An 11,815-nucleotide genomic window follows, 5' to 3' on the forward strand; every position below is an offset into this window, starting at 1 on the left:
AAGCAACATTGATATAAGTAATACCTTAGCATCTCTACCTTGACCGCTGAATCTGAAGTCAAATTTCAAGCCATTCACCTGCAAGAATCCACTGGAAAACCAAGATCTAGAGCAACAAAAAGCCTCAAAAGTCATCCACTTGGCAATCAAGAAGCTGTAAAGATTTCAAAACTATGTGAAAAGTAGGATAGCAAGTCGAATTCTTGTCAACTTTACACCAGTTTATCATTGAGATATTGGATCTATATGTCAGAAATTTTAATTGGACATAAAGATGTTTTGACTACAAACACATTCTCCTTATTGACAATAATACTTACAGATCTGGATATTGTAACAATAGTAAATGCAATTGCCAGGAACTAAGAGTACACTCCACAGTTGATGAATGATAAATCATAAGTGTTTATTGGCAAGAAAGTGCGTAAAACTACTCTAATTCACTAGAGGAAGTACTTCATTGCGTTATTAAAAGTCAGCTGCGAATAGTAACAAGAACTCTACAACATCTGGAAGTCAGGGTATGCAAACTGCAAAGAGACAGCAGAAAGAAATTGAATATTCCAAGACCTTTTGCATAAGCAATCAACAAGGAAATTTCCGAAGCATGCTAGGATACAAATAGTTATGCAAAACAGGCATCAGAAAATTTGCTATTTTCATACTAATATTTACACACAAAAAAAAAAATATAAGTGCATTGAAATTACAATTTTAGAGAGAGAGCATCCAAGGAGATATACATTGAACAGCCAATTCTACTAAATAGCAAGAAATGTTGTTAGCATAGATTTTCAGTTACCATACAGTGAAAAGTATGTTCAAAGAGAAAAAGATCACAACTCACATTGATAATCAATACAAGAAATCATGAGTATTGATTCTAAGATATAGAAGGTACTTCAGTATCCTCTCTTCCAGATAGAAGATGCAACTCGTCAGACCATAGAAGAGGTCTGTGTTTCACACACAACATATTTTACATCGAAGCCTTAGAGGCAGCGCAAGTCAATTTTAAAAATCACTTAGGATCTAACTTTAGCAAGACGTGCCCTTAGTTCTTCTAAATCTTCTTCGTCATCCTGCAAGAAATAACAAATCAAACGTTAATCAATTCAGTTTGCTTGATCACAGAAAGGATCATTCTATACAATCAATCACAGATGAAAGGAACATACCTCTGCATCCTCCACTGCCTGGGCGGGTTGCTTTAACTTCTCCTTTCGGACTGCTTCAGGTAGTTGTGCAGTAGTTTCACCAGCAATTGCAGTCAGGACCTTGTCAACTTCTTCTTCAATTTCCTCTTCCATGTCTTCTGAATCCAGGGCACTGTCCACCGCATCATTGACCATTTCTTCCATGACACCAGCCTGCAATAACAAGAGAAAGGTAATTCCCAGATAAAAGAAAGTGTTTTTTTTTTTGTGTGTGTGTGTGTGACAGAGAGAGAGAGAAGAAGAAGAGGGAGGGGGATGATGTGACAAGCCACAGACTCCCCTTTTGGTCCACTCTACAGTGGAGACGGTGTTGTTGATGGTGGCAATGGTGGTTGAGGGGAGGTGGCTCTAGTGGTGGAAGAAGCAGCGGAGGAAATGAAGTAAAATGGGTTGGGGGTAATGTGCCATGCCAAGTGAGTCCACATCACCAAATGGCTCTTCTTCGCATAGAAGAGGATAAAATTGATCCTTTTCACATAGAAGAGGAACAAATTTGACCTTTTTCCATTAAATTATGTATCTATATGCACACATAGAGATGCCCATTGGCCACCCTCCCCCCCCCTGCCTCCTCCTCCCAAAAACACTTTAGGGCCATCCTAGGAGCTGTAGGGTAAATGTCTCAGTTTGTGTTTATTTGACAAATCTTTGGAGAATTGTGATAGAAGTATTTTTGTGTTACTTGATTATTTTCAGTACTAGGTCATAGAAATAAAATCAATTCCCATAAGATATTCCCACAAAAGTCCTTAAAAGTCATGATACGGCATGTGAGGACTTGCGTAGGGCAGGATTTCTTCATATCTTTTAGCTAACTAAATGAGATCAAACATTCATCTTTTTTTAGAAGCTCACTCTCATCTTTAATTTTTATTTTATAACTCAAATACATTGATCAACACTTCTATATGATTTTCTAAAATTGTGTGCTCAGTGCACGCAAGCTGTCTCATACACCACAATTATAAAAAAAATGTATACTCGTGATGTGGGGTACACGCGCAACGCTCATACCTAGAGACTAGTTATGAAGAATTTGAAGAGTCCAAATCACTGCTAACTCATTAAAAGGCCAAGAGCGTCCAAGGATTGCAGATCAAGAAGCTTAAAGAATTTTGGATACAACTAGAAGGGGTATTCAGCAAGTCACTCAAAGATTCATGCAAAGAATACCATATTTGGAAGCTCGAGGATTGTGTTGAACAACTCGGAGAAAAACAAGCTGGTAAATAGTGCCCAACGCGCCGTGTTGGACATAGATGCAACAAGCTGGGGGGACTTCTGAAGCAATGCAACAGAATGGGACACAAAAATCAAAGTGTGCTAGCAACATCAACACAGCGCGAACACTTGGCTTGAAACTTTGGCACAACACACCGTGCTAGCCCGCCAGAAGGAAAGGAATTTTGTGGGCAACTTTTGTTATCTCGTGCTTAGTTATTAACTATATATGTGGTCAAACTTCTTTATAGTAATTTTTAGCAAACCTTGAGACTGAAAAACACTGTGGTATGGTTGGAAACCTTGTTGCTCAGATTGAACTTCAGAATTACTTTTAAGATAAAGTAAAGTGCATAAGAGAGCCATAGCAACATCTAACATAATACACTATTTAAGAGTCTAAATCAAACAGGTTAAAAGGCGATTTTCCAACCAGGAGGAAAGCTCAAGAACTTCATTGAAGCTCAAAAAGCTAAAACCAAACTGATATACCTTGGTCATTTCTTTACTAAACTCCTGCATTGTCATAGCCACTTCTGGAGCCTTCATAAGATTATTGACGAGCTTCATGACTTCAGCACTCTTAGACAAATGCCCCACTGTGCGAGCAATGGCTGCAAAACCAATTAGAAGTTCAATGGGACACTTGAAGAAGCCAACACATAACCTAACATTAAAGTAGAAAGCAAGAGGCCGGCTTCATAATACAGTTTATTTTCCTAAACAGAAAAAATCAAGCTACATAGGTATTCTGTATAAAGCAGTTGACATGCCAACATGCTATCAAATATTTCAAAATGTAAGACAATCTAGCACCAACTTAATATACATATGCAATAACTTGTTAACTAAGAATCTGTTACAGCATATAGCAAACAAAAACAATTCTGGAATAAATTCATTATATGGTAGTAGGAAGAAAAAAGTTCTCCTATCAGACATGAAAAGATGATTGCAATTTTTCATGAGTTCAGATATAGAAAATAAAGTTGGTTTCCCATAAACTTAATAAAACAATAGGGGCTAAAAGTTCATAACTAATTGATCATTAAAAACTGTTATACGCTAAAGATGTTTTTTTCATAGTACGCATTTTTTCTAAATATAAGGGGCATACATCAGTTCTGCAACTACAGTAGGCTGTATTATTGAAAGAAGAAATTCTCCTATATGAAAAAATTAGAATGATTCCTTTTCCATTTTCTTTAGGAAGTCCTCGCCAATCAGTACAACCAACTACTAGAGTAAACACATGATCCCGTTCCACTTAAGATCAAGATTGGTACAGTCACCATCCATCATGGAAGTCAAGGTAATGGCAGCTCATGTTAATTTTGATAACCATGGCGTCCAGGCCAGCTTACATGCACCTCGACTAATTGCATGGGATATTTGCTAGCTCCCACCAGCAGCAACAGGTACCAGGTAATTCTGTCCAACAAGGTTTAGACAGATGGAAGAAAACACATAGTGTTTTTTATTCCGCAGGGATTTGAACTTGAGACGTCATGTTTCTCCTCCTACTTCATTGACCACTAGGACACACTTGGGTGATACCTTATTATTATTAGGAAGGGGTTCCTTTACAAGTTCAGATATCAATGTATTTGGGACAGCCAGTCATATGTAGAATGTTCCTACTATTTCACAGAATCAATTCAACAGAAAGAATTGTATTGCTTCCAGGGATTATCTCAGATGGCAAAGGTTGAAGCACTTGTATCTTAGCTTACAAGTTTGAACCTTGCGCCAAGCGAACTAAGTTCAGTATTTGAGTGGAGAAGGGTAGAGGGGTGCCCCATCATCCTGAATTCCATAGGCTGCGGTTGGCCCAAAGGGTTGCTCCCTTCAGATTTTTCGGTCATAAATAACGCAGAATTTTGTCAGTTTCACCACAATAACATCTGGTTGACCAGCATAAAGTGATAACTTTCACCTCTTATTAAAGAAATTGAAATCATAAAGAAAAATATGCAATCCTACTTCTGCATTTTGAACATCTATATAATTACACATTATGACTCTTCAAAGTTCAAACTACCTATTCAACAATCGAACAAAATCAGCAAGACATTTGATGTGACTTGTATATGATGACACTCTTGAAACTCCCTTAAATAAGACATTGCATTTGCACGCCAGCAACTGATACATTGTCCAAGAAAGAGAACTTTTAAAATTATTCATTATACAACATGAGATAGATATCCCTTAATCCCTGTCAAGAAGTAATGGTGCTACGTTCTCAATGGATGAATATTGTTCTAAAGACAGTTTGCTCATCAACAAGAACTTAGGGGACCAAATGCAGACTCCTGAATATACTACGGCATATACATATATACAACAGGAGAAGCAAGACTTTGATCATACCAACACTTTCTCCAAGGTGCATGGATATTGAATTCAACTGCGCCTTATTCTCGTATAATCGGTTCACAGTCTTTTTAGATCTCACAATCTCTTTAGCAAGTGCCTGTGACAAAAACATCAACACTCCAATATGAATAAGCAATGGGATGCCAAAAACCAATAAATCATGTCTCATAAAAATGTATAATATCAGACTGAATGCAACATACACACTAGAAGAAATCTTGGATGAGTACTAATCTAACTATTAAAATAGGCATTCCTTAGAAGTTTCTGAAAAAGCATATTGGTTTCTAAACCACCTGAAACTCTATCAATGGCCCAAAATAGATGTTCTAATACGCCAAGTGTTATATGCAAAACATCTCAATGGTCAAGCACACTGTGACAGATGAAGAAAGTGCCTTCAAAGCAGTGCATTCATCCTTCTTCTCTTTCTCATTTCGCAACATTTAAAATACAAGACACGGGACATGAGACATAACTCCACTTGCATTGATGTGGATCGTTTTGAGGAGAGGAATAGGAGAGCATTTCATGAAGTAGTAAATGGCATTGTACCCTAGTGGAACAGTTCTTTGTTTTAGTTTTTGTGTGCCCATGAGGTCCCTATTTGTGTAGAAGATTGGAATTGGATACAGCTTGTAGAGAACCATATTGTTGTGTAGGTTCTCATGATTTTTTGGTATACTTCCTTTATACATGAGATACCTCTAATTTGATGAAATAACCTTGGTTCAATAAAAAATATGTCTCTTCATTGCCTGATCTGAAATAACAAATTTTCAAACATCAGGTTCAGTCTATTGACTATTTCTCAATTTAACTGTGTTATAGACCGAGATTTTAAGCATGACAGGGAGAGGGGGCTAGGCAAAGCAATTAAAAACCTTTTTTATTGATCTCACAGGTCTTTTAGCAAATGCCTAAATTCTGAAAATATGAACAAGCAACTATGAGAAATAACACATATTGGAAGTTAATAGTTTCCCGCATATTCTACATACTAAAAAAACTTCCCAATATCATCTCACTATTGTTAGAAGGCATGAGAATAACATATTGAACCTAATAACTAGTATAATAAACAAAAACAATAAGCCATGAGCACAAGTTTGCAAGAAACCAGTGCGAAAAAAGTGGGATAAAAAGTAGATACAACTTAAAGATCCATGCTTTAGGTAATTTAATCACATATATGATCTAACTATAAGAAAACATCAATATTTTTCTTCTCCTAGCTCCAAAGTGGCACAATTTCTATGAACTTACTTTGGACCTATGTTGCTCGAACTCATAAAAACTGTTGACAGGTGTGTATCGGATAATCCAAAAGTCATGCATTTTGGAGAATCCGACACGGGTGCAACAACAATTTCAGAGAGCCCGAGCAACACAGTTTTAAACTATTTCTCAGTATATATCCCTTGTAAAGTAAGATTATAAGCATCAGCAGGCAACAAAAAAGCATTCATCACCACCAAAAACTAAAAATGTGATTGGTTTTTCAATCTAAGAAGTTCAACTACAACAACATATCCAATATAATCCACGAGTGGGGTATGGCCACCTTTCTAGGACAGAGAGGTTGTTTGCAATACACTCTCGGCTCGAAAAAGTGATCAACAAAGGATACGATGAAAATAACGACAGCAAAACAGCAAGATAAACAATCTAAAAGGAGCAGTAAGTCACCTTGGCAGAACCCATATCATTTCTCTTTGCTGCTTCTTTAATTGCTTTCTGTACATTCTTCTCCTCCCTTTGTATATCTAATCAAAATCCAGAAAATTCACAAAACCCAAAATAGAATAATTCAAAAAAAAACCAACAACATACACACTGTAGTCCCACAAAGTGGTGTCTCCGGAAGGGCCGAGCGTACGTAAACCTTACCCCTAGCTCAAATGTACAAAGGCTATTTCCAATACACCCTCAGCTCAAAGAAAAATCCACAAACCCCAAAACAGGAAAAATTTAAAAAGCCCAACATAAAAATCAAAATTTTACAATAACCCAAAAACCCCATTTCCTTCCTGACTACAAACAATTAAACAGAAGTACAATTCACCTCGAATTTGACGTTCAATATTCCGACACTCTTGCCGGAGCCGACGTTGCCAATCCCTCAAAATCTGTTGAGGATTCGGTTTCGGCTTCAATATATTCATTACTTTCTCCATTTTCTGAAAAAAACCCTTTGAATCAAAAAGCTCAGAAATCAATGAACCCTTCAATGGAAGATCAAAACAAGAATTTTTCTTTATCGCGAATTTCAATTATTTTCTAATCCAAAAAGAATATTATTTTTTTCCAATTAATATCTACCGTAGATTCGAAGAATAAAAGTGGGAAATAAATACTTTTTAAAATAGGTGAAATATTTTTCTCTTTCAGCCGGTGGACGGAAAAAGTCGAAGTCGCCGCCGTCCGGTGGCTGATTTATGTTTTGTTTATAGTTGGAGGATTATAACTTTTTACTTTTGTACTATTTGGTACTTAAACTTCTATTATATGCTTCACTTTGTGGTAATTATAAAGGATATTAGCACTTTTAGTCCTTTGATTAGGTAAATTTTGATTCTAAATCTATGTGATATTTTTTTGGCATAATACATATATTGGACCCTAAACTGGACTTCAAATTTTAACTTTGACCTCAAACTTTCATAATGCGCAAAAAGACACTTTAACTATCCTATCTTTCAATAAATAAACACGCGATTTTGGAGCTAAAGTGCGTGAAATGCAAACGCTCTCACGTGTATTAGTGAGCCAATCAGAAGCTGCCAACTAATTAAACATTTTACACGTCTTTTTCTAAAAAAAATATTTTACACGTCATTTTGAAACTAAAAAATTATAAAAGAGATTCATTAAGGGTAGAATTGTCATTTCAGCATTTTTTTACCGTTGTGGGCCCCGAAAATTACCCCTCGCGCAGAATGCGTGCATTTCACGCATTTTTCCATGTAGGAATCGCGTGTTTATTTATTGAAAGATAGGATAGTTAAAGTGCCTATTTGTGCACTATGAAAGTTTGAGGTCAAAGTTAAAATTTGAAGTCAAGTTTAGGGTCCAATATATGTATTATGTTTTTTTATTAGATATGGTATTTTTTATTCGGAAAAGGCTCAAAAATGCCCCTAAACAATTTAAAATAGCTCATATATACCCTTAAATTCTATTTCAGCTCAAAACTATCTTTCCCGTCATACTATTGGATCAAAAATACCCTTCTTATTAACGAAAGTTGTTAAATGCCATGTGGATGCCATATGGATGCCACATTGCATGCCAATAGGATTCCACTTTTACGTAGACAAAAATAAAAGGGTCAAAAATACCCTTAAACTATCCAAAATAGCTCACATTTATCCTTAAACTATATTTCGGCTCAAAACTACCCTTCTTGTCAAACTATTGAATCAAAAGTACCGTTCTTATCAACAGAAGTTGTTAAATGCCACGTGGATGTCACATTGCATGCCAATAAGTATCTACTGCCACATAGACTAAATCCTTAAATCCTAATTACTTCCCCCCTCATTTCATTATTTTAAAAATGATATATTCACCCGTTCTCCCTCATTTTGCGGCTAGAGTTTCATACTTTTCTTTGTGGATGGGTTTCAAATTAGATATTCATGCTTGTAGGCTAGTAAATATTTTTTCTTATTTTATTATGTTTACAATTTCAAAGCATGATAGTTAGGATTTCACAACTTTCCCCTAATTTCGCAGCTGAGGCTTCGTAGCTTTCTTCTTGGCTGAGTTTCAAAGTGGATATTCATGGTTGTAGGTTAGTAAATATTTTTTCTTATTTTATTATGTTTACGATTTCAAAGTATAATAGTTAGAATTTCACAACTTTTCCTTAATTTTGCGGCCAAGGTTTCATAACTTTCTTCGGAGCTGAGTTTCAAAGTGGATTTTCGTGGTTGTAAACATAATAAAATAAGAAAAAAGTTTACTAACCTATAACCACGAATATCCACTTTGAAACCCAACGACGAAGAAACTGTGAAACCTTAGCCGCGAAATAAGGGAGAAGGGGTGAAATCATTTCTGGAAAATAATGAAATGAGGGGAAAATGAGTAATTAAGATTTAGGGATTTAGTCAATGTGGCACATGTGGATTTTAACAACTTCCGCAAATAAGAAAGTCACTTTTGACCCAATAGTTTGACGGGAATGGTAGCTTTGAGCCGAAATATAGTTTAAGGGGAAATATGAGCTATTTCGAATAGTTTAAAGGTACTTTTGACCCTTTTCCTTTTAGTCTATGTGGCAGTGGAAATCTATTGGGGTGCCATGTGACATTCATATGGCATCCACATGGCATTTAACAATTTCTGTTAATTAAAAGGGCACTTTTGATCCAATAGTTTGACGGAAATGGTAGTTTGAGCCAAAATATAGTTTAAGGATATATCTGAGCTATTTCAGATAGTTTAAGGGTATTTTTGACCCCTTTCTATTTTTTATTTAAGTGAAATATGCATTTTTTATATTTAAGTTGGAGAAATTACCAATATGATTTAAGTCCCAAATGAAAATATTTTTGAACATGTTGTGATGAGAGATGGTTTGTATTAGTAGTAATACTCTCCCTTATTTTTGTTATTTAAATCGAAATTTATTGAAAATAATATTTAATTTTTTAAGATAGAGGTAAGATCTATGTATATATTACCTTCTTTTGATCTTATTTGTGAGAATACACAAGATTCATTATTGTGGTTGTCATCACACACACACATTATTAATGGTATTTCAATTCACTAGGGGTCGTTTAGTTGGGAACAAGTTATTTCGAGATTAGTTATTCTGGGGTTAACTTTTCTGGGATAACTTATCTCATTACTATGATATAAATATTGGAATAAATTATCTCAAACATGACAATCAAACAAGATACAAAAATGTATCTCATCACTATTTATTTTAATAATTCACACGAAATGATCACTTAGTTATAACTTTCTCATATATTGCTAGTTGCTACTAGTCCTTCAAATAAAATTTCTTTGGAAGTAATACTGTAAAATTGTAAGGAAAAATTACGCGAATAAGCAAATATATACTCGTTAATTAGTTAATATAATTCTAGTTTAAATTACTTACGAGTCGCAGCTCAATTTTAGCTGTAATTACGNATATATATATGACAGATATACAAATGCAATCATCTTTTACCACTCTCTAAGTTATCTCACCCACCTCTCTCCTCCCTCTTTCAATCTTGCTCGTCAAAATACACAAATACATACGTATATCAGTTATATTTATACATTACAAACCGCTTCTCTCCACCCTCTGCCCTCTCTCGCTCACCTTTCCCTTCCCTCTAACATGTAACTATAAATCGTAATTAACAGCTATGGAGACTAACTAAAATTATTTTAGTGGCTAGTTGTGAAAGTTTTCAAATTGCAATCAACAAGCTTGTAGATAAGAGCCCAATAACTTCCTTTTTCCCTTCTAAAGGAAAAGCACAATAACTTCTTTTTAAAAGCCCAATAACTTGAAAACAATTAGAAAGAAAACATATCATATATACTCTAGCAGCCATACATACATACAGTTATATATGCATTGCGTGAATACATATATTAATAGTAAGGTAGAGAAATTATTTTCGATAAACACCTAACTAAAGAAAAATTGTGTTTATAAATATATTCACAAGAAATTCACAAACAAAATTATGATGAAATACTGAAGAAAGAAAAATATTAACACTAGCTAGAAATGTATACTGTTGGTAACCAAAGTAAAAGTAATAAATATAACAACATAATTGAGAAATAAACCAATGGTAGTATATAGCATGTTAATAATAATAATAATAATAATGATAAGTAAGGGAGCAAAATAGTTGCTTCAACTAGGACTATTCTTTTCCCTTTTTTTTTATAACCTCTGCCCCACCTTAGATTTATATCACTGTGAATCTTTCGCACTTTTTTACTAATTCATTTGTGCTTCTCCTTTTTTTACATATACCAAACCATATCAACCTCGATTTCCACATGTTGCCCTCCTCATTTACATATTCTAATGATCTCAATTTCGCGTCCCGTATGTTGTCCTCCACATGAGAGATTACTTCATACTTTATCCTGTTCAAGAATTTAATTTCTCCTCGTTATGATATATTCACACATTCATCTAAACATTCTCATTTACGCTATCTTCGTCTTATATTATCATAAACATGAAATTACTTATTGACTTACCACACTCCACCCCGTACAACATAATGCATTTACTACTCTAAACACTAAAATTTCTAGGACCATTTCAACATATATCCCACCCTCTCCAATCATATCCCTTCTACCTTCTTCCAACATTTTTTTAAATAAAGAAATCTAAGAGAAAACAAAATGAAAACTAAGATAACTTATCCAATTATTAAATTTTAGTTGGTTAGAACTTAGAGCATCACTCATTTTGCTTTTTTGTTTTTGTTCTTTCTTGACCTCCCATTTGGAATTTCTTTATATTAAAAAAAACAATTGGAATTTGTTTATAGAAAATCTCAACTGAAAATTTTGATTTATTATATATTTTATCTTATCCCCTTTTTCAGCCCAAAAAAAATGAAAAAGAGAGAATTTTCCCTCAGCAACTTTAATTCAACTTCCAATTAATTTCATCTATTTATTTAATTATTATATATTTGAAAAAAAAAAAGGTCAAATGATGTTTTTCCAAGTTATTGAATTATTAGTACTACATATTTTTCTATGCATGGGGCCTTGCTATATAACATAACGTTTAACATCTTATTCAAAAATGCAAATTGGAAAAAAATAATATTATGGGCAAAGTGCACGTATAGCTGATTTTAATAATTATTTGTACAAGCAAACTTCTCATATATTTGAAAATAAAGTTTAACATATTGATTGGCCAAATAAACTTTTGATATTTTTGCCTTTGTTTATATAGGTAAAATTGGCTATGGGTGCAATTAATGCCTTAATACCATGCT

General features: G+C 34.4%; 1 protein-coding gene across 1 annotated transcript; it reads right to left on the reverse strand.

The window, feature by feature from the left end:
* Window positions 1-740: 740 nt before the first annotated feature.
* Window positions 741-7,272, reverse strand: LOC107003169 (vacuolar protein sorting-associated protein 24 homolog 1-like). Its single transcript, XM_015201443.2, has 6 exons — window positions 6,883-7,272; window positions 6,507-6,583; window positions 4,812-4,914; window positions 2,931-3,052; window positions 1,179-1,370; window positions 741-1,082 (listed from the first exon to the last, which is right to left on the reverse strand). The coding sequence occupies exons 1-6, from the start codon at window positions 6,992-6,994 to the stop codon at window positions 1,026-1,028; spliced, it is 663 nt and encodes a 220-aa protein (XP_015056929.1). The 5' UTR covers window positions 6,995-7,272; the 3' UTR covers window positions 741-1,025.
* Between the last annotated feature and the right edge of the window lie 4,543 nt (window positions 7,273-11,815).

Source organism: Solanum pennellii, chromosome 11, assembly GCF_001406875.1.
Source record: "Solanum pennellii chromosome 11, SPENNV200".
NCBI classification, from domain to species: Eukaryota; Viridiplantae; Streptophyta; class Magnoliopsida; order Solanales; family Solanaceae; genus Solanum; species Solanum pennellii.